The sequence below is a fragment of the Alternaria ethzedia genome (assembly GCF_023757985.1).
Source record: "Alternaria ethzedia strain BMP 0044 chromosome Unknown scaffold_10, whole genome shotgun sequence".
NCBI classification, from domain to species: Eukaryota; Fungi; Ascomycota; class Dothideomycetes; order Pleosporales; family Pleosporaceae; genus Alternaria; species Alternaria ethzedia.
The window spans coordinates 552,768-574,150 of NW_026056203.1; the positions used below are offsets into that span (position 1 = coordinate 552,768).

General features: G+C 52.9%; 9 protein-coding genes across 9 annotated transcripts; 2 read left to right on the forward strand and 7 right to left on the reverse strand.

Annotated features, from left to right (window-relative positions):
- Window positions 1-588: 588 nt before the first annotated feature.
- J4E87_005085 (uncharacterized protein) lies at window positions 589-996 on the reverse strand (the record flags this gene model as incomplete). The annotated part of the gene is made up of 2 exons (XM_049376702.1): window positions 589-741; window positions 793-996. The coding sequence occupies 2 exons, from the start codon at window positions 994-996 to the stop codon at window positions 589-591; spliced, it is 357 nt and encodes a 118-aa protein (XP_049233558.1).
- A 1,905-nt stretch (window positions 997-2,901) lies between these two features.
- Window positions 2,902-4,109, forward strand: J4E87_005086 (uncharacterized protein; the record flags this gene model as incomplete). The annotated part of the gene is made up of 3 exons (XM_049376703.1): window positions 2,902-3,278; window positions 3,376-3,820; window positions 3,876-4,109. 3 exons carry the CDS (start codon window positions 2,902-2,904, stop codon window positions 4,107-4,109), a joined length of 1,056 nt encoding a protein of 351 aa, XP_049233559.1.
- A 1,899-nt stretch (window positions 4,110-6,008) lies between these two features.
- Window positions 6,009-7,805, reverse strand: J4E87_005087 (uncharacterized protein; the record flags this gene model as incomplete). The annotated part of the gene is made up of 4 exons (XM_049376704.1): window positions 6,009-7,292; window positions 7,347-7,509; window positions 7,575-7,658; window positions 7,714-7,805. 4 exons carry the CDS (start codon window positions 7,803-7,805, stop codon window positions 6,009-6,011), a joined length of 1,623 nt encoding a protein of 540 aa, XP_049233560.1.
- Window positions 7,806-9,751: 1,946 nt separating this feature from the next.
- J4E87_005088 (uncharacterized protein) lies at window positions 9,752-10,238 on the reverse strand (the record flags this gene model as incomplete). The annotated part of the gene is made up of 2 exons (XM_049376705.1): window positions 9,752-9,961; window positions 10,026-10,238. 2 exons carry the CDS (start codon window positions 10,236-10,238, stop codon window positions 9,752-9,754), a joined length of 423 nt encoding a protein of 140 aa, XP_049233561.1.
- Window positions 10,239-10,517: 279 nt separating this feature from the next.
- Window positions 10,518-11,795, forward strand: J4E87_005089 (uncharacterized protein; the record flags this gene model as incomplete). The annotated part of the gene is made up of 1 exon (XM_049376706.1): window positions 10,518-11,795. One exon carries the CDS (start codon window positions 10,518-10,520, stop codon window positions 11,793-11,795), a length of 1,278 nt encoding a protein of 425 aa, XP_049233562.1.
- Window positions 11,796-11,960: 165 nt separating this feature from the next.
- J4E87_005090 (uncharacterized protein) lies at window positions 11,961-12,611 on the reverse strand (the record flags this gene model as incomplete). The annotated part of the gene is made up of 1 exon (XM_049376707.1): window positions 11,961-12,611. The coding sequence occupies one exon, from the start codon at window positions 12,609-12,611 to the stop codon at window positions 11,961-11,963; it is 651 nt and encodes a 216-aa protein (XP_049233563.1).
- A 317-nt stretch (window positions 12,612-12,928) lies between these two features.
- J4E87_005091 (uncharacterized protein) lies at window positions 12,929-14,945 on the reverse strand (the record flags this gene model as incomplete). Its single annotated transcript, XM_049376708.1, has 3 exons — window positions 12,929-13,775; window positions 14,251-14,785; window positions 14,867-14,945. 3 exons carry the CDS (start codon window positions 14,943-14,945, stop codon window positions 12,929-12,931), a joined length of 1,461 nt encoding a protein of 486 aa, XP_049233564.1.
- A 1,896-nt stretch (window positions 14,946-16,841) lies between these two features.
- On the reverse strand, window positions 16,842-17,388 carry J4E87_005092 (uncharacterized protein; the record flags this gene model as incomplete). The annotated part of the gene is made up of 2 exons (XM_049376709.1): window positions 16,842-17,302; window positions 17,373-17,388. The coding sequence occupies 2 exons, from the start codon at window positions 17,386-17,388 to the stop codon at window positions 16,842-16,844; spliced, it is 477 nt and encodes a 158-aa protein (XP_049233565.1).
- Window positions 17,389-18,879: 1,491 nt separating this feature from the next.
- On the reverse strand, window positions 18,880-19,467 carry J4E87_005093 (uncharacterized protein; the record flags this gene model as incomplete). The annotated part of the gene is made up of 1 exon (XM_049376710.1): window positions 18,880-19,467. The coding sequence occupies one exon, from the start codon at window positions 19,465-19,467 to the stop codon at window positions 18,880-18,882; it is 588 nt and encodes a 195-aa protein (XP_049233566.1).
- Between the last annotated feature and the right edge of the window lie 1,916 nt (window positions 19,468-21,383).

The following is a 21,383-nucleotide window of genomic DNA, read 5'->3' on the forward strand; positions in this document are numbered from 1 at the left end:
TCTCCTCTCTAGATCACGGTTGGGTTTTCGGACGGGCGGTAAGGTGTTTAGCATCGGGCTGAGTAGATAGTCATGCGGGATTGATATACGATCTCGTGGGAATGAATGAAAAATGTAATAAGAAACTCTTCTTCGTCGGGTATGAGTGTGATGTTCGAGGGGAGGATATGATTAGTATTCGTCAGACGAAAGGCATAGGCACAGAGTCAATCCATTTGAAAGGATGTAATTCAGTTTCTAGTTGTCAGGTAAACGTCTTGGATTGAGTCTCTCATAGAGGCCTAGAAGAAGGCCTGACGCGATGATCAAGCCGTGCTTTAGGCCTCTATGAGAGACCCAATTCAAGACATTTACCTGACAACTAGGAACCGAAATTTTTGGATTTGCTGTACCCATACAACGCTGCAACCACAAACTCGTAGGTCATGTCTAAGGATGTCTAAGACGGCTACATTCCCTCAAACGCCGGGCTCATGTATGCTGAAATGCGCCAAACCACCGCTTGTACCAATATCAATATGAATATCGTGAATCGTAAAGGCCAGTATGTACAATAGTCCCCTCTCTTATCCTGCCCCTTGATGAGCATTAGTTGTAGTTCCTTGTCTCGGTTGCTTGGTCGGCTTCTCGAGCTAGACGGCTCTCGTTGGCGGCTTGCTGGAGGGTTTGGTTGTTCGTCTGGCGCTTCTGGGCGTCGAGCTTCTTCTGGAGGTCGCCGGATGTGGCTTTGTTCGCGCGTGCCTGGGTAGTGTGTCAGCTATCATCGTCGCAAACAAGGTTGTAGGTACGTACCTCTGCTGCAGCGGCGGCGGCAGCCTTCGGATCATCTTCGCGGTTGCTGTCTCCTAGTGTCCGCGCTGGTCCTCCAACTTTTGGCTTCGCCGGCGCAACATTGTTCGGCACAGATGCTTTGGTCGCGGGCGCAGGCGCAGACCCGAGTGTGCGCCCTTGGCCTTCGAAGTTGTCTTTGGACTGTTTGCCGCAAAGGTTACCCATCTGTAGGTTCGTATAAGGAGTTGAAGTTATGGGAAGCTGAGGCAAAGGATGTTTGGTTATGAGCGTCGTAGGCGTAGTCGTCACTGTGGCTGTGCGAAGGTAGGGTCCAAGGTGCAAGGGAGAGTTGCGGAGACATCAGCCTCGTGGCGGGGAAATGTGCATTGCGACGCGTGGGATTGGCGCCAAGTACCCGTCTCTCGGTTCCCGGCTGCGGCATCTCAGGCAGGGTGTAAACTGCGCATCACACACTCCCGGCCTGCGTTTGCTCATCTTCTCTCATCTCTTCTTGAACGTTCTCGTCGCGTTTGTGACGGCTACGCATGACGATGATCGCAAACGTCAAGCACGCCGTAGGTGGGTACACTAGAGCGGTAGCGCAATGAGTTCTTCCGCATCCCGTGGATGGAGGACTCTCTGTCCGGTTGCACACGACGGTACCGGTGCGTGAATCGCCTCACATACGTCGGGATAGCACCGGAGGTCGATAGCGATAGTGAGCTCGTCTCGAAGTTATCCAGCCTCGTGATTAGAGTCCTGTGATGCCTGGCTTCGGAAAAGGTACGATACACATGACAGTCGCGACTTCCAAGGCTGGAGCCAAGGGCCAATGAGGGCGCATGAGTTGGATATACGCTTTTACGCATTCGGGTTAGGCTCCATTCACTCTTCTCAAGCGCATACCTTCATCATCTCAGCCGAACCGTATCCTTTCCCTTGTAGTAGGTGTTGTGAGGTTGTCTGGGTAGACCCCAAGAGGCATGATTAGTTGTATGTTTTACACTTTCCACTTACCCCTCGTACCTTGCCTGGCACTCTGATTACGCCATCGTGCTTTCCCAATCTTGAGAACCGTGATGGCCTCCGCCATGACTTTTCGACATTGACAGACACACACTCTGAATCTCCCACCAAGGGCTCGCAAACATGGCTAATAACTGTGCAGACTGCGATCGCGATTCGGCTTTTGGAGACGAAGACGACTTCTGGACTACGGATCCAATGTTCTCCTTGGGCGCGCCGGTGGCAGGTACCAAGCGTGCTGCAGACGATCTGAAAGATGATGCCGCAAGAACCCGAGGCCAATCAACCCCCTCCCAGCTTGAACACGGTACTCAATCTGTTGATCCAAGCTTGTGTTGCACTCATTGCCCAGAGACGTGCGACGTGCGCCCACCTAAGCGGAGGGCTTCCGCCCTGAAAGTGACCGAGTATCACGGACTCACCACCGACTCACAACCCAGTCTCGATGCCGACTGTCCGTTCCCAGACGACTGCTTCGAGAAGTTCTGTCAAGAGTGCCATCTAGAGCCCTCTTGTCCTCCACTGCCTTGCCCTGCCGACGATTGCCCCGAAGACGACGCTTGCTTCGACCCCCGGTGTAACGAGAAAAACGACCATTGCACAGACGACTGTATAGACCCTCAGTGTACAAAGGCCGCTTGTCCAGACCAGTCTTGCTTCTGTCAGAAGTGCAACGATCAACCCTTCACCCTGCCTGACTCGCATCACGAGTGTCACTTCGCCCATTCCGCTCCTACACCCGTCGGTACTGTGTACTGTTACGACACCGCGCCTTGTCACTTTCAAGAAGGCTTCCACGGAAACGACGATGGCCTGGGGTCATTCGAGACATATCCCTGCTTCTCCCAAACTCACGGGTACAACACCATCGCCGACGACCTGACAACAATAGCGTCGAGCGCGCCAACGCCAGCGCTGTCGCACAGCAATTATACTTCGCTAGAAAGCGCCTTTACTACCGAGCCATCGCCGGGCCCTGGCCAAACAGTCTTCCCACCACACTGTTACCTCAACGTCGCTGGTGACCACTGTCACATTGACAACTCGTGTTGCCATGGACCTCAAAGAGCGTGCGGTGATGCACCATCTGCATCACAACAACAAATGGACCTTTGGAACTCGTCGATAGCACAGGGCAACGGTCTCGCGTCCAACTTTATGAATTTTGGTTTCAACCCAAGCTTACCGACAAGCCCTGTGTCGGCGGACCGCAACTCATTACACTCGAATCCTTTCAGCCTAGACGCCCCAATGATGGGATTCAACGATCAGACATTCCACGATCAGTCGTGGATGCTGACAGGCTCGGCGTTTCCTAACGAGTTGCAGCCAGGGGGCTCATTCGGTGCTGCTAATAAACTCGACTTCCTCGCCTCTGCGGTCCAAAGCGAGATCTTACGGCCCAGCGGGACAACGTTTGCTGGCTCAAGTTCGGCATCTGCTGCTGGAGCGACCGACGCCCAGTCCTGTGTGTGCAAGTGGTACGTCGGCCTGAATTGGTTCCTAAACCCTCCAAGTCACTTCTATTCTCAGAGTGCTAGACGGCACATAAAAACATCAGCTAATCAGAACCTGCAGGCAACATGCGCCCGGTGTCCTCTGTCTCGCTGTCTTTGACAGCCCCGAAACCCTCCACAAACACATCAAGACCGGGCACGTTGACAACTGCACACATTGCTTCTGCCAATGGGAAGGTTGTGAAGCACACTCCAAAGATTTCAAGCAACGCTCCAAGTTGTCTCGTCATCTTCTCGGCCACGCAGGCTACCGCCCATACGCGTGTAGCTATGAGGGTTGTGACAAGACGTTTGCTACCAACCAAGCCAAAGACAATCACGAGCGGACACACACCGGCGAGAGACCGTATGTATGCGACCGCTGTGGCTATACAACAACAACGCATACACAGTTGCAAACCCACATCAGCGCGCTGCACGAGGGCAAGAAGCCGCACAAGTGCCGGTTCTGCGAGTTTACATGTGCCGACTCAAGTAACTTGAGCAAACACGAGAGGACACATCAGGTAGGCCTCGACAGGCTCGTTATACAATACTAATTCTTACTAACGATGCTTACAGACTCTCCGACCGTACAGATGTCCACACCCCAACTGCACCTTCAAGCCCGACTGCCGCTGGGAGAACCTGAAGCGACATCTGCGCCGTTCAGGCCACTGCCCACAACTGCTAGTGGAAACGAGCGAAGAATACAAGTCGTACCGCGAAGGCGTTCGACGCGAGATAGACGATTGGCACAAGCGAAACGAAGATGGAGGCTTAGGCAAGGCCGGTAGGAGGAAGGGAAGATCGTAGGTGATACCATTTGATGGAGAGATTATACCGGGGGTGAGCTGTGGCGGCGGTTGTGCCTTTGGGCGACCTTGCTTTTACTATGCAATGATGCGATGACTTTACGGACTAGCGATGAACACTCCCTTCGGGGTACTATGATGGGGGACTGGTTTATGCCCTTTTGGGTCTCAGGACGAGATGGGATTAGAACGAGATGATACCTGAAATATGAACGATCATTTACTAATCATCGTTGCTTTGCTGTGCTCTTCGTGGTCTGAGTGTTCGTGGATAGGACAGAGGGTGTTCACACCCCTCGCTATACCAACACCATAACTTCATCTTCTAGAACGCCGCTTGTATACTGTGTGCAAGCGCAAGCGTAAGAAACCGACACTGAATCAACCCAGTCCCATCTCGTCTTATCACGTGAGACACTTCAACAATCCCAACTCCAAACCAGATCTGCCTCCCAAGCAATACCAATCCCTTCTATACCCTGTACCCACTCCAGTCACGTAAGCAGTAAGCAAAGGATCAAACACGTGTACCTGTGGCTTGTGCGTTTTGCTCGGAGATTTGCATTCGAGAAACGTGTTGAACGGGGGGGTGTTGAACCGGCGAGCCGGGTTCGGTTGTTGGGGTCGGGGCAAAGGGTTTCATGCTTATGCTATAGGTGTATGCTTGGCTATAAGTGACAACGGTGCGTGTTTCGAGATGGCGTAAGGATTTGGGGAGGTGCCGGTAGCCAGGGTTTTGGGAAGGAAGGGATGGGAAAGGGGAAAGTGATGGGCGAGGGCTGGTGGGTGAGGGTTTGAGAGATGGATAGAGTTGCGAATATGGTTGTACCTCGGTGCTGACGTTCTAGAAATGAGGTCGTTGGGTCAACCGGACTGGGCAAAATGACGATCTTACTAGAAGTTTGCACGGCACAAAGCATTCACTACCCAGAAGACAACATGTCAAATATTCCGGTGTTTCCCATTGCCAAACCTAGCTATCCAAAACGCAAGCAACCACCATCCAACCACCATCTCCTCTCTCTCCTCAGCATCCAAAACAGCAAAAGCCACCATCTACTAAACAACCACAAACCACACCCTCTCTCTCTCTCCTACCCAACAGGCGGGATATCGTAGAAATGATAATCAAGATAAAGCATTAACCCTTTGTCCTCGAGAGTAGGCTCCGGAAGCAAGAGTCATATATACAATATCGCTTCCAGCGCTCTCAACTCACTCACTCACTCTCCACAGAAACAATCAACAGCAAGAAAGGAAAGGTTGCGCCGCATGGGATATGCGGCGGGGTATAGAACAAACGTCAATCAGCCGGGTGGGTAGGTAGGTAGGTCAGGGTCGTATGTACCGGAGTAGATGTGTGTTTGGCGTGATTTACTGGAGGAACGTCGAAGAAGGTGTATTTTTTGTTGCGCAAAGCAAAGGCTTGCGCGACAGGGGACGGTTAAGGAGCGTATTAGACACTAGACCCGAAGGCAGTCTATGGTTCGCGCTGATCGTGACAAAGCAGAAGTGTAAGTGGTCCAGCGGCCGTGGCGTGTTCGAGGGGTTCGAAGGGACCCCTGGAGGGGTACAACGACGGCCGATGATCGGGGGTGTGGTGGAGGACCAAGAATCGAAGGTATCGCAAAAACGGGAAGAGCAACGCGTAAATCAAACATCATCGTGGCGACATTACTATTTGGAGACAGGGTCGGAGCCGATAAGTGTACTAGACCCCAGGGAGTGGACGTCTGGTGTGCTCGAGAGTAGTGGCCGTGTTAGCGAATTGGGTGGTGCTGCGGATGCGACTCGACTTTTGCCCTTTCCATACCGCGCGTAACGTGGTGGGCGTTCTGAGGTTGGAGATGACAAGGGAGCAACTAGGGAGCGTTAACAGACCCAGGCACGGAAGGACATCTTAGGGGCTTGGAGGTATCCGGTCACCTCCGCTGCCATGCCCGCCAGAGTCTGTGCTGTCGCCTTCAATCGTCTTCCTCCAGTGTTGTGGCAAGCACACGCAGACCAAGGGGAATGCCTTGATCTCGCTGTCGGATTCGACGGGTGATCGTCGGCCGCCGTTGCTTACGCCCGAGTCGCGCTGCTCGGCTTTCCGGGCTTCCCACTGCTCTGCCGATTCGGAAAGTCTTACACCTGTCGCCCAGCCGTCATCCCAGATACCGACAACCTTGAGCATATCTCCTCTTTCTAGCTCGAATTCGTCGCCGGCACGAGGTTGGTAGGCCCAGAGAGTGGCAACAGTGTCGTTCGGGTGGATATCGTCCTGGGAATAGTAGTCTTTGAAGAACTGGAGCTGCTCGGACTGGCCGGAAGCGACACCATCCGGGCTGGAGAAGTTGCGCGTCTGGTCAGATCCAGAAAGTGGTGAAGAGCTCGCTCCGAGAGCAGAGTGGCTGGATAGAGAACCTTGTCGTTTGGGGAGGTTACCGGCGAGATGGCCACGTATCGACTCGGGTGAATCAAAGGCACCGAGTTGCGAGCCACCGTATGCGGTCATACGGCCGCCTCGGTCGCTGTTCTGGCCTGAGGACTCGGATCCTTCCAAAGCAGACATACGCTGAACACGCGCACCGGGGAGAATAGTAGCGGGCGATTGGCCGTCACCTCCGTAGCTCATAGGTGGCATGGGCCCCTTGGGAGAGTGGCGTCGCGATGGCGATGGGGTGTTGAAGACGCTTCCAGCCTGGCTATTCTTCTTGTGCCGCATGCGCATGCAGCAGAAGATGGCGGCTGCGATGATTACCGCAGCGCCGACGAGTGATCCAATGACGATACCAGCGATGGCGCCTCCAGAAAGACCAGAATCACCTCCACCAGATCCGGCGCCGGCAGTGGAGCTTGGTGAAGAGGACGAAGTGCTTGAGGGGAACACTGGAGGCATCGAGACGGTTGTAGGTAGGTCAATGCCTACGCAGCGCGATTCGACGTTTGCGTTGACGCAGCAAGAGTCGGTAGAGTTGACGGTGCTAGTGGAACAGAAGAGGCAGAGTCCTTGTAGGTTGCCATTGTATCCACATTCGCTGGGCTCGTTTTCGGTCGCGTCGATACAGCTACTGCTGAGAGAGTTGGCAGGGTTGGAGCAGCGGGCGAAGTCAGAGCGGATTTCCGGGACTGCATTGTTACCAGGTGTACCGCACAGGTCCGGGCTTGATACGATGACCTGTTCGCTGATGGCAAAATCGGCCTGAGATGGTCAGCATTTCGACGCGGTATGGGACGACAAAGACGATCTACATACGCAGGCACCAGCACAAAGTGGAGTCGCTTCCGTGTCGCCGAGTCCGCAGCTGTTCTTGGAGGATTGGATGATGGCGTTACAAAGGACAGTCGTTGTGTAACGAGCATAGAGGTTGGTGGTGCTAGTAAGGTTGACGCTTGAGCATCCCAATATATTCTCGTACCTGGGATGCGTTAGTTTTCCTGGTGCATATGAACAGTCGCGTGGTACGACTTGAACTAGACTGACTGTCGCTGTGCATATCCGGTACCGATGTAATTCTTCAAGCCCTCATCGAACGACCGAGTGTCTGACACGTATTGAAGAAATGGACTATGCGCGTTCACTGTTAGCCAACACTCTGTCTATGAAAACACATTTGACGTACAAGTTCGCGGTCAAATTGGTGTCGACAGAGGCGGAGGAAAAGGCCGGGCAGGCGGTTGAGCCCTGAAGCGACACGCAACTCCGTTGAGCCATTGCGGACGGTATCGATGCGGCGACGACAGCGAAGACAGCAGCCCTTTTTATTCCAGAGCGGGATTGCTTTTGGGAACAGGAGGTAGTAGTTGGGCGACGATAAGGTTCGGAGAGAATCATAGCGCCAACATGGTCGCAGCACTGGCACGGGCGCATGCTGAGTATATCTGTACGCGTAGAAGCTGTATGGCTTGTCGATAGATCCAATCCTAGGAAGCGGCCGTGGTGGAGTGTAGTAATCGACGATGGCGGGCCAGTAGGAGACGCGCAGCTTCACGAGTCCATTCGCGACATGTAGATAGGCCTCGGGGATGGGGTATATCTATGTAGGTGTCGAGATGGCGATGCAAGAGTATTAGAAAATAGAGACCGTATCGGTGGGGTGCCGGTCTAAGAAGGGAAGGAGAGGGCCTGGCTCGCAGTGGCAGAAAGAGCGTACTGGGTAGGGAAGCTGCGATGGGCCTCTACAGTGGAGAGAGGAAGGCACGCTTGAGCCTTGGGGGATGGTCAACACGCACGAACAGCGAGGCTACCGCGTCGGCTAGCTCCTGCTTCGGCGTCAGGGATCAGGGGTCCGGTCGTTCTTTCTGGGCGCGCTGATTGGGCTGACCCTGCCGAGGGGAAATGAGATGTACCTGGCCTAAAATTATCCTCCGATGCTTTTCGTCTCAGGTGCCTGGCGACGGATTGCGACTCCAGCTGGTCGAGTGATTAGGTATAAGACGGCCGTTTATACGACCTCGACAACGACCCACCGCACGCCCGCCGTGTGCAACCTCTCTCGACGGCAGCCCGCAGCGCTCCACGCTGACCCGCAGCCATCTGCAGCACAATGCAGCAAGACGCATGCGGCATAGCGTCTGCCTGCACACACTAACAGTTGAACCGACCTGCTGGATTAGTCCGCTGTTTCAATATACAAATACTGCTGTCCACCGCGCAACCGGTCCGCTGCGGATGGCATTGTTGTGTTGCAGCGCATAACGTCGAGCCTGTGCCTGAGACCGTCCGCCCTCAGCACAACCACGTCGCTTCGTCTCACGACGCTCCCCGCAATTGTGGACGCCTATGCGACGTGGCCATGCGCTGTTCGAACGGCGCATGGGGCTTGCGGAGCCTCCAGCCTCGTCCTTAGCGGCGTCCATCGTTCTGTTTACTGTGCGTGCTGCGTAGCTTTCTGCAGCGCCCGTTGACCCTCGGCCCTTTCCTACTGCAGACTAGCTAACGGCCCGCTCCCTCAACCAGAACCATTGTTTACTCTGAGCCTGCGACGATCCGCCCTGATCTGCATCACCAGCCATATCCACCACATCTACGGTGGATTCGAGTTCCCTAGCATGTGTTGCGTCACTATCACACCTAGTACGCCGCAGAGGACCACTACCGATGACTGACGTCTGTGTCACGATGCACTTACGCCGCATCACCATTACATGCACTGCCTGTCCAACTCTGGTCCCCAGCCTTCTTTGACTCCAGAGTCGAAGATCAATCTGTGTCCTTATTGGGATCATCTCGCAAAACTCTCTGTGATCTACGCTATCAGGATCCAAGCGTCCAGCCATCCTCTCCACCGTCAATCAGCCACGTCCCAAGACTTTCCCCAGCATTCAGAGCATCAGTCACCATGGACTCCTTGTCCTCAGTCACTATGCAAGCTTTCGCGGCGTCATCACGTCCACAGTTCTCAGGCACGGAGCATCTGACACTGCTTGTTTTAACTTTGCGTCTTGCGGGGATGTGGTCAATGCGACTCAGGCAAACCTGACTTCCGGATTGAAGTCTATCTTGGACTACTATACTCGTTGCTCAAGACGTCGCTAATCGATCTTAGTCTTGTGCAACATCAACACCTTTCCGGGTATAAAACGCCTATCCATGTCGGAAAAGAATATCGCCGTGAACACTCGCCGAGGTATACCAACTTACGCAAGCACCCAAGCCGCCTAGAAGTGGCCGGTCTTATCACCATGAGCAATGCAGCTCTTCTTGAGCTCCAACTTGATCGTCTCCGCGGACCAGGATTCCTCGACTGGAATCTCTACATGCGCAACGCTGAAGGGCGCTGCATCTGCAAGGGATGTGATCTTGGGTCGCTTGTTTACCTGCATCTGGAGGTTGACACATGCCGGCTTGTCACCCCTGGCCGTTGTGATCTATATAATTTTGTTAGTATATGAGAAGAGACAAAGTTTGGGCTTCTTTCGGGCTTGAACTTACACCTTGGTTGTCGAGTCGGAAGTTCTTGAGGTCAGTGTAGATGGTATCGCTCTTGAAACCGCCTTCTAGCTTGGAGTCTGGAATGCTATCGATGAAAGCCATCATGGCCTTGCGAGTCTTACCCATATCTGTGGTCTTGTATCTTGCTCTTCTATAGATCTCTGGTTGAGGCTGGTGCGTAAAGAACGCACTCGGGCCAAAGAGGACCTCCATATTAGAAGGAGGGCGACAGATCATTGTGCGTGCGAAGTGATATGAGTGAATATGCCAAAAGAGACCAGATGGACTTCACAATACTGACGCGGCACCTTGGGATTGATGGTGTTGCCACGACGTCAGATATGTTCACTTTTCAGTGGTGACGTTGTTCAAAATGAAAGACAAACAAGGGAGCGTACTGCTTCCCCTTTGCGTCTAGTCACAACTTCTCACTTCCATTTCCAGTCTTCAACCACACCACAACCACCATTTTCCCAAACTTAGCTGCACACTATGACGACGACACTTCTTCCGCGACGCAAGGTCAATCAGCCAGGCTTAGAATGGGAAGAAGACGTCTTCAGCATCGAGCCATGCTGGACCGAAGAGCCATCGATAGAGACTATCGCAAGGCTGACACGCGATAATCTGGAACTACCGGAAGCAGAATCAGTCACTGTGAAAGCCTTCGCCGAGGGCGCTTTCAACAAGCTTTTCTCTATCGACTGCACCAAAGGTCGATTTATCTTCCGCGTCAGTTTACCCGTCGCACCAGTCGTCAAAACCAGCAGCGAAGTCGCAACTTTGGCTTTCATTCGCGAGAAAACCGATATCCCAGTACCGCACGTCATCGCACACGATGCAGACCTTTCAAATGAGCTTGGCTTCGAGTGGATGCTGATGGAGCGGGTGGATGCATACCCTCTACACGAAGTCTGGCATGGAATGTCCTGGATGAAGAAGGGCTTGTTAGTCAAGCAGATCGCAGAGCATGTGGCACAACTGTTCGATATCGAGCTATCTGGTATTGGTAGTCTAGGTCCAGCCGACAAATCTCTCGCCAACGGGGATGGACAACCTACACATACTATCGACGAGATCGTCCAACCCGCATTCTTCAAAGGCGACAACATCACCCTAGACATCGCCCGCGGACCCTTCCGAAGCACCCATGGGTACCTCACCGCCTGTCTCCAGATCCTCGAGCATTTCGCCAGCAAACTAGACCAAGAAGATGAAGACGACTTAGAACACTACTCGGACATCCAAGCCGTACTATCAAGTCTCCGCACTGTCATTCCACGACTCTTCCCAGACAACAGCAGCTCGGCAGCAGAACCCTCAATCCTCTGCAACCGCGACATGAGCACCTCCAACATCCTCGTCAACCCCCAAGGCGACCTCATCTCAATCGTAGACTGGGAATGCGTCGCAACGCTCCCACCCTACTTCGCCGTCCAACTCCCCCAGTTCCTCAAGGGGCCCTCGCGGACAACTCCTCCTGCATTTACCAGCGACACCGCGTCTGAAGTACACAAAACAGAGCTGGAACTCTACGAAACGACTTGTCTGAGGAAGTTCTTTCTAGAGGAGATGGCGAGGATTTGTCCGGCTTGGTTGAGGGTCTTTGAGACGGAGAAGGTTCGGGCTGATGTGCTTGTTGCGTTGGATAAATGTGAGAATGATATGACGGTTAAGTGGGTGAGGGCGTGGTTGGATGCTGTTGTTGAGGGGAGGGAGCCGAGGGTTAGTTTGACGGATGCGTGTCGGAATCCGTTGGGTGCGGCGTAGGCGATGTAAATGTTAGAGCAGTATGTGTTCATAGCAGAAATTGCGATTCCAGGTCCGAAATGCGATTGGGTATCATTCAACGCCTGTTCCTCCTCCTCCTCTCTAACCCATTGCTTATATCCCATAACTTTTATCAAGCCCCCAAGACCACATGAAAGCGTCTTCTCAAAAGAACTTGACACCCTCGCCCTCATCCCCCGACCCAAAGACCTGCGCCCTCCCCCTCTTAACACAAACCCCCAAACTCCTCTGCAACAACTCCAAATTCATACCAAAAAACTCCTCCCGCCGACTCGCATCCCCCTCGACAATCTCATACAGCGTCAACACCGTCCCCTTCTGCCCCGTCCTCTCAACCCACTCCTCCAACGCCGCAGCCCACTCCTCCGGCCTGCGCCAATATATCCACGCCTTACCCCCTTCACCCTCTTCCCCCGCCTTCGCCTTCTTCGAGGAACTCGTGTTGATGAACTCGGCGCGGTTGCCGCCTTCGGGGGAGGCCATGTAGGTTATGATGGCTTTTGCGTCGCGGAGGGAGAGGCTGCGTCGCAGCGTGGTGTTTGTGAAGAGCGGGGTGGGGAGCGCGTCGATGAGGGAGAGGGTGAAGATGCGGTTGTGGCGGCAGTAGGATTGGATGAGCGTGGACCAGGAGGCTAGTTGGGAGGAGCGTGTGCTGGCGACGGGTTGGAGGGTGAAGAAGGGCGGGAAGGAGTAGTGTGGTGGGAAGACGAAGGTGGGGGACGTGAGCGTTGGGGCTGTTGAGGGTGTGGGCGTGGGTGTTGGTGTTGAGGCGGGGGCGGGGGATATTGCTGCCATCTTTTATGCGGTTTGTAGATATTTGAAAGGGAATGTGGGAGGAGTGAGCCTGTGTAACGGTTGCGCGTGGAGAGGGTTGATCGTTTGGTGCGCGCGTCGCTGGGGGTCTGCGGGGGCTTTGCGACGTCATTGGTTGCTTGGCTTGGGCACCTTTCATCTGCACGATGGGCACAACTACACACGATAGAATCCAATGCACAATCGGATTAGGAAACTTATCAAGAAGCAGCATTTTGGTGTTGGGTCCTTCTGATATCTTTCTTTCTGGCACTATATTCTGCCTTGGTCATATTTTCTCGTTGTTTCAACATGTATACTCAATCGTCGTTGATGGCGTCGTCGAAACACTTATTACAGATGAGAGTAAGCTCATCAGAAAACTTGCGTATGTCTGCTTCCGCATGCTGCAGATGATCGCGAAAAGCCTCCACAAATTGACCTACAGTAACGCCACTGTCGTTTTCCGCAAAGAGCTTGTACGTGCGGCCTGTGTTATGGTAAGCCCTATATGCGAACACGACGTCGATGCGTTGGAGACCTGGCATACACAGAAGCTGGTCCATCCAATCACTCTCCTTAGGTAAAGGATTGTTCTTGCTGACTTCCAACAAATCTTGCAGATGTTGGAAAGATTCGAATTTGAACCAGGGTCGTGGCTTACCGGAGTTTCGTAGCTTTACTGGATCGAACAAGCGCTCGTCGACGTGGTGCATGCACCGCTCCATGTCTTCAATAATGTCGTGGAAGGCGTTATCGCGAGTAAATTCGAAGATAGGCTCGGGGTTTGTGGACGCTTCGTTGAAGTCGACTTCCAGGACTATCACGGTCCGCGGGAAAGAGTCGGGGAGGCTTTTCAGCTCGATACTCGTTCTCAGAGTCACGGTAATCGTGGCAATATCGTTGTCATCATCATCGCTGTCGTTACTCGCATCGTCCATGTTGTCGTCCTTCTCCTCGTTCTCGTTGTCATCGTTCTCGTCATCTGAACCAGCTTCATTCCGGAGTATCTTCGGAGGGGCGTCCGAGACTGCGCTGCCAGTCAGTATGCCTGAATCGGATCTATCGGTGCCGTCCTTTATATTCCCCTGCATGTTATTTGGTATCTCCGGTGGTGTGATAACCTGTGAGAATGGATCGAGATTGATGATAGGAGGGATGGCGACACTGGGGTGCTAGACTTTATACTGCGCCGGAGGTCACATTCGTCGAGCGACATGTGTGTCCTAAGATAAGTCCACATGACCATCGAGATATATTGCTAATGTCCTCATTGTTTGACAAAGGTCTCTTCATTTCCTAGACTCGTTCTATCTTCTTACCTCCCAAATCATGCTATCCTGTTCATACTCAATCCTCATGGTTCTTCTCCCAGCATTCACCGCAGTAGACCAACATCTCCTCGGGAAATCCGCGTATGTCCTCCTCAATATGTGTCAGCTGTTTGCGGAAAGCCCTCACAAACTGAACCATTGTAACCCCGCATCCACCCTCTCCGTAAAGCTTATATTTGCGACGCCCACGGGTGTAATACGTATAATCGAAGACTACGTTAATGCGCGGCTGAGCTGGCTCACACAACAGCATGTTTTTCCATGAGCCATCGTTTCTGCTGCGCGAATGTTGTCGCATCCGTTCTAACACGTCATCCAGAGAATCGAATGAATCGAAACCGAAGTTTTTATGTGGCACTCCATTGGTTGCCTGAAACACGTTGTCGACGAGAGGCAAACGCTCATCCAGATTCAGAAGAATTGGATGGAAGTTCGTGCCGGAGGGAAAGTTGGATAGTTGATTACAATCCTCGGGGGCAAAACCACAACCGTAGTCTGTGTTGAAATCGACTTCGAACCTGATCATGGCCTCTGGGAAGGAGCCGGGGACGCAGAGCAGGTCGGCAGCTGCACGTAGATTGACTGTGACGGTGGGTACACTGTCCTCCGTTTTGTCGGTGGTATTACTCAAGTTCTTGTTGCTGTCGCTGTTTTGGTTCTTGTCACCATCATCCGCTCCTTTGTTATGATATTTGTTTTCTTTCTTGTCGTTCGCTTTCTCTCCACTTCCACTCCCATCTTTAGGCGGCACCACCCGATCCTTAAACATCTTGTCTCGGAGCGTTGGATCAGTGCTACGAATGTTATCACGCCACTCTGTGCACACTCGAAGGGAGCGAAGAACTGTATCCAGAGTCAGTGGTAAGTATCAATATCAAGCGCCCACAATACATTGGAGAGAGCAGATTCGCGGAGGGAACTTACGATCAGCTAGATCTAGGAAGCCGAATATGTTCTGCCATATCTCGCTCGGAAGATGATGATTGGCGCCATCTGTCGGCATGCTAGGTTGCTTTTGTGACCTGCTTAGGTTGCCTTTGATGGTGAGGTCGTTTGTATCTCCTATCATACTATATGGCATCTTAGGCAACGCAATCTCTCGGGAAAGACCAGTAGAGTTGAGAGTTGAGAGGATTGAAATACAGGGGTCGGAAGTTATACCGCGTGTTAAGTCACGTTGATCGAGCGGTAGGATACCTGGTGAAACAATTCCGCGTGATCATCAGGTCATACTACTGAAAGTTATTGATTGATCGTAACCCATGAGATCGGAGTCAGATGCATGAAGAAACATCTTGGATATCATCGACACGGTGAAATATCGGTACTTGTCGTTACAGCGACAGGCATGGTAGAGCACAGAAGAGATGTATTCACTTACTTGATTTGGCAGACTTCACGTAACACATGACCATGAGATCATTTCTGAGTTGCTAGTACAATATTTGCTCTGCCGAGGGGATGGACATCGCTGGCCTTTGTCTAGTGCTGTCCGACCTTATAGTGGACCAAGCATTTCATACTCGCCCGTTTTACTTCTAACTCCAATTGATCTGACATCATAGGCATCATGTTATCCCCGCCCAACCTGATTATATGACTTAGTAGCCTCGTATCCGTGAGATCGATCCACAACCCGAACTTTCGGTGCGTCCGCCTTCACTACATCACCCACCTCTTGCAGAAAGGCTCTGATGAGAGCAACCAGAGATTGCATTCGAACTCCACGTCTGTCCTCAAGTGTGCGGGTCTGATTGATCGTACCAACGCCACTGACCGAAAATATGACGTTCAATTTTGTCACAGCAGGAACGCAGACTAGCATCTTCCTCCAAGTGCCGCAGTCGGTGATATGTTTAAGACGCGTCGTAATCGACCGCAGGCGCTCCAGTGTATCGAATGCATATAAAAAGAACGATTCGAGCTTGTGAGGCTGGTGTCCTGAGTGAACGATATGGTACAGGTGTTCGTGGCGCGATATGATTGGATTCACGCAAGTTGATCCGCCAGTGTCGCATTTGATCTTTTCCTCGAAAAAGCCATATAATAAGATAGGTAGAACATTATCCTCGAGCCTAACAACATTACCAACGATCCTGAAGTTGAATTCGAGACGCAGAGGTCCTTCTGTGTTTGCCGACTGATCATCTCGTAGGAACAGTGCCTTGCGTAGTTTGGAGTGGTCGCCTGGTAGACACCTAGCCCACGTCCTAGACACTTGTGTGCAGCGTATTAGATCATAGAAGCTGAGATATTCGAAGATCAATTGTAGTAACTCGTTAGGTAGACGCTCGCTCGCTGGTAGAGTCATGTCCGGTACGATGTCATCAGCTGCAGAGGGGGCTGGGCGAGCCTTTTGCTTCTTCTTTCGGGGTGCCATGTCAGGTAGCTGATGAGTACTGGTGAGGTCTTAGTCAATGGTACCGGAGGGTATTTGAAGGATTAGACCTAGCAATCATCAAACTTTCCACGCTGTTCTCCTGTAATCTAGAGCACCCCATCCGTCACGCGAAGAATTCAGAATCTTCCTGTGATTGACCTCGGGTTCTGAGACAATAGTCAGCTGTTACCTCAGTTCAAAGACTCCGGTGGCGTCTTGCCGGTGTGGAGACAGTGCAGATGTGGCGGAAGCTCAGTACTGTCATGGATACCATTATTCGTGAAGCTCAAACATGTACAAGTTGTAGTCCAAAACACTCCGACATTGTGTACAAAGCCGATGAATCCCAAAGCCAGTCCCATACTTTTCGAGATCCTGAGCGCCGTAAGAATATGTGCAAAAACCAGTCTTGCGCCCAGTCATGCAGTTCGACACCCAGAACTGCAGCCATTATATCGACAAGTATCCAACTCCCATCCCGTCATACACACATCCCCGCCCATTGTCTGCACACCATCTTCACCGCCACCCCTTCCTCTTCTGCTGCTGCTGCGCACTAGCCTTCATCCTAATCTGATCCTCCTTCTGCTGCTGAAACCCCTTAACCTCCTGACTATAAACCTCATACTGACCCAGCCAGTACTCGCCCAAGCCCTGCACATCCTCGACAAAGCCCTCGGGCCCTCTGTTGTACACCCAAAAGCCCACAACGAGTATCCCGCCCCAGAACACCAGTCGCAACGCCAGGTTCACCCAGAAGATGACGGCCCGGTACATCATGTCCAGTATCTTGAGCGAGATGAAGAATATGGCCAGCAGCGCGAGGATGGAGGCGACATCGGGTTGGGTGATGAGTTTGTTGAGGAGGGGTGAGAGGTGCGTTGACAGCGTGCGCGAGATGCCGAAGAAGGTTGTGAGGAGGTGGAGGAGGGGGTTTGCGAAGGACGGTGGGAGGAGGCGCGGGAGGAGAGCTGCGTAGTCTGGTATCTGGTGTTAGCAACCCGTGTCGCAATAGAGTGATATGACGATAGGCGCATCAGCGAAGCATACCTTGTATAAACTCCATATTGGGCGATTCGCGATTGGACGTGTAGATGTCGTGTGCCAGACGCGATAGAACGCGTTTGTGGGGTGCGGATAGCGAGATGCGCGCTTGCGACTGATCTGCGCGCGGATAGTGGCTGGTGGATGAAATGGGGCGACGCGAATTATGGGCTTGAGAAACGAGCACGCGATGGGGGTTATTGGGGTGTGGCTGATAATTTGCTTGTTTTGCCCACACGGTTTGCGGTGACAGCTGTCCACGTTGAGTCGTTGACCCACTAAAACGCTTTCACGCACGCCGTGCAGCTCAACACACCTTATCCTGGCTGCACGTCATCCGCTCGGTTCGCTTGGCTTAGTCATCCACATATCTGTGCAGCGAGAAGAAAGTGAGCAAATGCCTGTAGACTCAGCCGACGACAACAGTATACGATGCAAAATTTGAGCCACAGAAGAGTAATGTAGACCTCCAAGTTACTTGCTTCTTATCATAGTACCCGCGCAGGCATCTAGCTTGTCGCTTAGATGAGTTGCATCTCCCTTACCAAAACCCGCCCATGATGTGCGCAAAAGCAACTGACACCGAAGATCCCTTACTCCACCACCCTGCGTCTTGCATTTCAGCCCCCAAGAGTCCAGTATCACCACCTTCACCATCTCGCGGGGTTCACCCAGCCAGATAATGCGGTGTACTTTTCGAGCGCGGGAAGCGCGATCGCGCATGAATCGCGTCCCGCTCGCTTTTCGATAGTCGAAGTGGAGTGGAGTGGAGATGGCGGCCGAGCAGAGTTTCAGATCGCGTATAGCAACATTCTGGGGTCTTGGAACTGGCGGTGTAGACCACGTTTTTTTCCTTTGGCACAGGCACAGATGAGGCGTTTGCACGGCTAAGGGGTCGGCGTCGGCAGTCGTGGGTGGGAACGGTCGGGGCCGAGTTGCCGCTTGGGCTGATGTCGTGATGCGTGGTGCGTGATGTCTTGCAGGGCAGGGCGTATTGCGCAATGGGAGGGAGATCACTGCAGCAAAAAGTGAAGGATCATGTGCTAATGAGTTTGTTCATTGATATGGGTACAGAGGACTAGCCTCTCGCAGTGCTACAACTGCAGACCCGACTATGTGGTTGGCTATACTACTGAATTGCATTCTCGTGCGATCTTCGGCACGGAGTGGCTCATCCTCCAACAAAAAGAAACAAAGAGGCTCGAGGCCTGTGTAGTGACTCAAAGGTCTGGTATCATAGATGCAAAGCGCCGCCGAACTCCAAATGACAAAATCATGTCCAATCGTAAAGTATGTATGCGAAGCGAAGGTCGTAAAGGTGAAGTGTTGACTGGGTATCGCGACAGCCCCGATGCTTGTACAGCAGCAAGCGGTGCGTGGTGACGCAAGAAGCTGTCAGGTGTGTTTCAGTCGCTTCGAGTGCTTTCGGCAGGCTGCAGGTATTACAGAGATCACTGCAAGCCGTAATGTTCGAGGTGCGAAGATGGCTGGAATGTTGAAGTGACACTGGTGTTCATATCCAGCGTCCAGCGCCCTTTTGTTGAGTGCCGTACTCTGATTCGAAGTTGAAGCGGAAAGCAGAAGTTTCTGATGGTGATGGGTAATGTATTAGAGGCTGGGATCGATGTGAAGAGGTGGAGCCCCGGTTGAATTCACCGCTTGGAGAGTTCGGAGAATAGGGTGTTGGGGGTCGGTCGGCAATAGACGAAGCAACACTGGACTTCCTCCGTACACGCTCGGGCTTTCGTATCGAGCTGGTGGGTGACTTTAGTGAAGCCATGTCGGTTAATGATGGTGTTCTTGGGGGGAACTCGTATGTGCTAAGCTCTTTCTCGAACATGGAAGTGGCTCTGGGTGATACATGTTCGCGTAAGACAGCTGGTCGGATGCCGTACTTCTCCGGTCGTTGGGTGTATTGGCTGGGCCGTCTCCACGATTCAAATTCGGCATCGTCTAGTGGTGTGACAGCTCGCAGAGAGAAGCCTCGCATCCTTCTTTGAGATCGTTTCCAGCAGAAGAGAAGGGCGACGGCAACCGCCGTCAGGACGAGGATGCCTACGACGGCACCAAGGATGATCCAGACTTTCGTTTCTTGCTCCATGGTTGTAACGAGGGTGTGTATGTGAGTGTGAGAGTTGAATGGGACTGCTTTCGTTTAATGGTAAAACTTTGTCGCGATCGTCTTTGTTGAAGGCGTGATGGTGTATTGGAAGGAAGATCCAAAAAGAAGATATGAAGGAGTGATGTCGATCAGGTCACGACCATGCTGGCTGTGGCTGCGGTTGATGCGGCTACACCTGAGAGGTGGCGGTCGACGAAACGATGGTAGGTACCTTGAGCCCACTTCTGTCTGATATGAACCTTGGAGGGCGATGCGGATAAAGTAGTGCGGGAAGCGGAGGGGCTCGAGAGCGGAGACCTGGGTCATGCGTGTACCCTCGCTCCACAACCGCAGTAGGCAATGACGGTATGTTATTAGCGCCACGAAACGAGGCAGCACAAAGAACGGTCCTTCGGTAAAAGCCAACGACGGCGCACCGAGAGAGAGGAGCGTTGCGGGTTATAGACACCGGACTAGCTTGGCTTGAGGCGAGATGCAGGTACAAAAGCGTACCTGATGGTGGGTTGCGAAGTTTGTTAGTACGGCAGACTCAAGCAAATATCGGTGAGCAGTGCACTAAGAGCAATCCATGATGGGCTAATTTCGACAACCTTGGAACGACACCCCGCCGTTGAAGATGGCGCAAGTCCCAGGATAGGCAATTCCACCGTGCCTGCTGCAGGGGCCTGACACTCCCGTCCAGTATATGCCATCCCAAAGCCGTGAAGCGGGCAACGTGGCGTCGTCGAGGTCAGCACGATGTTGGTCTTTGACAGCACATCATGACCTCAGAACGAATCCAGGGGCAGAAGTCGCATCAGCCTCAGCAACCTGACACCGAGGGCTTGATAGCAGATGCGACAGCACACCCGTTCGTCGTTGCCGTGCAGCTCTACCCCGGAAAAAACTTTTTTTCTTCTTCTTGATTCTCCTTGCATCGCTAGAGGGCGGAGTACGAACGAGACAAGCAAACGCTCAGTACGCCTGAAGGGGCGTGTGTCGGTCGGAAACTTCGCTTGAGCAGGGCGCTGACACGACGTCGATCTATCAAACCACACTAACGGTCTTGGGTATCGCTCCCATTCCAGGCACTGGCCAATCCCGTGTCGGGCTTTAGGTGCGTCCCGCGATAGCTTCCCCTCAAGGTTCTTTATCTTAGCCCTTGACGGAGCGCATCCAGATCCTGCTGGTGTGCGTTCCGTTCCCAAGCCCATTGCAGCTGCGGCTTGTCACCAGCCTCGACTCGCTTCTGCCGAAATCAAGTTTCCAAGTTTCGACGCCGAGATCTGGAGCGCGAGCGATACAGACAGCTACTGGTCGATATAACGAATGGGTTATAGACTAGAAGCCGAGCGTTCCTGACTATCGCAATACCTGGCACCGAGGGCCTGCCATGCAGCAAACCGGGCCACATAGCGCAAACTGCGCCGACAGTGTCCCCTGCACGAACGGTTGCTTGGTCGCCAGCGTGCCAGGTCATTCATTGCTGATAATCTCCGATGCTTCATCGCGGGGCCGTTTTGCTACCGCCAATAGCGCTTGAGAGCCTTCACCGGACCTTCTTGAAACACAGCAAATCTGGTCGACTCTGGTTGAGCAACGAGTCCAACGCCGCCATGCACATTCGCTACAGTGATATGAGAGCCGTCGACTGGGGCTTGCAGTTTGCTACGCTACCTCCATGCGACTAACCATAGTGTACTGGTAATGCATCATCTGGACTCATCACTGCCACCAAAGCGACATGTCTAGGCAGCTAGCGGCACACGTCGAAAACTCTCCGAAGCATATTTTGCGTTTCACAGGAGTTCTTACCGTCGCCGATGCTCGCAATGTCACCTAGAAGCCACGGGGTAGCGCTGAAGTACCGTTCTGTCAAGAAACGCTTCAGACTTATGATGGTGATGGCTTTGAAA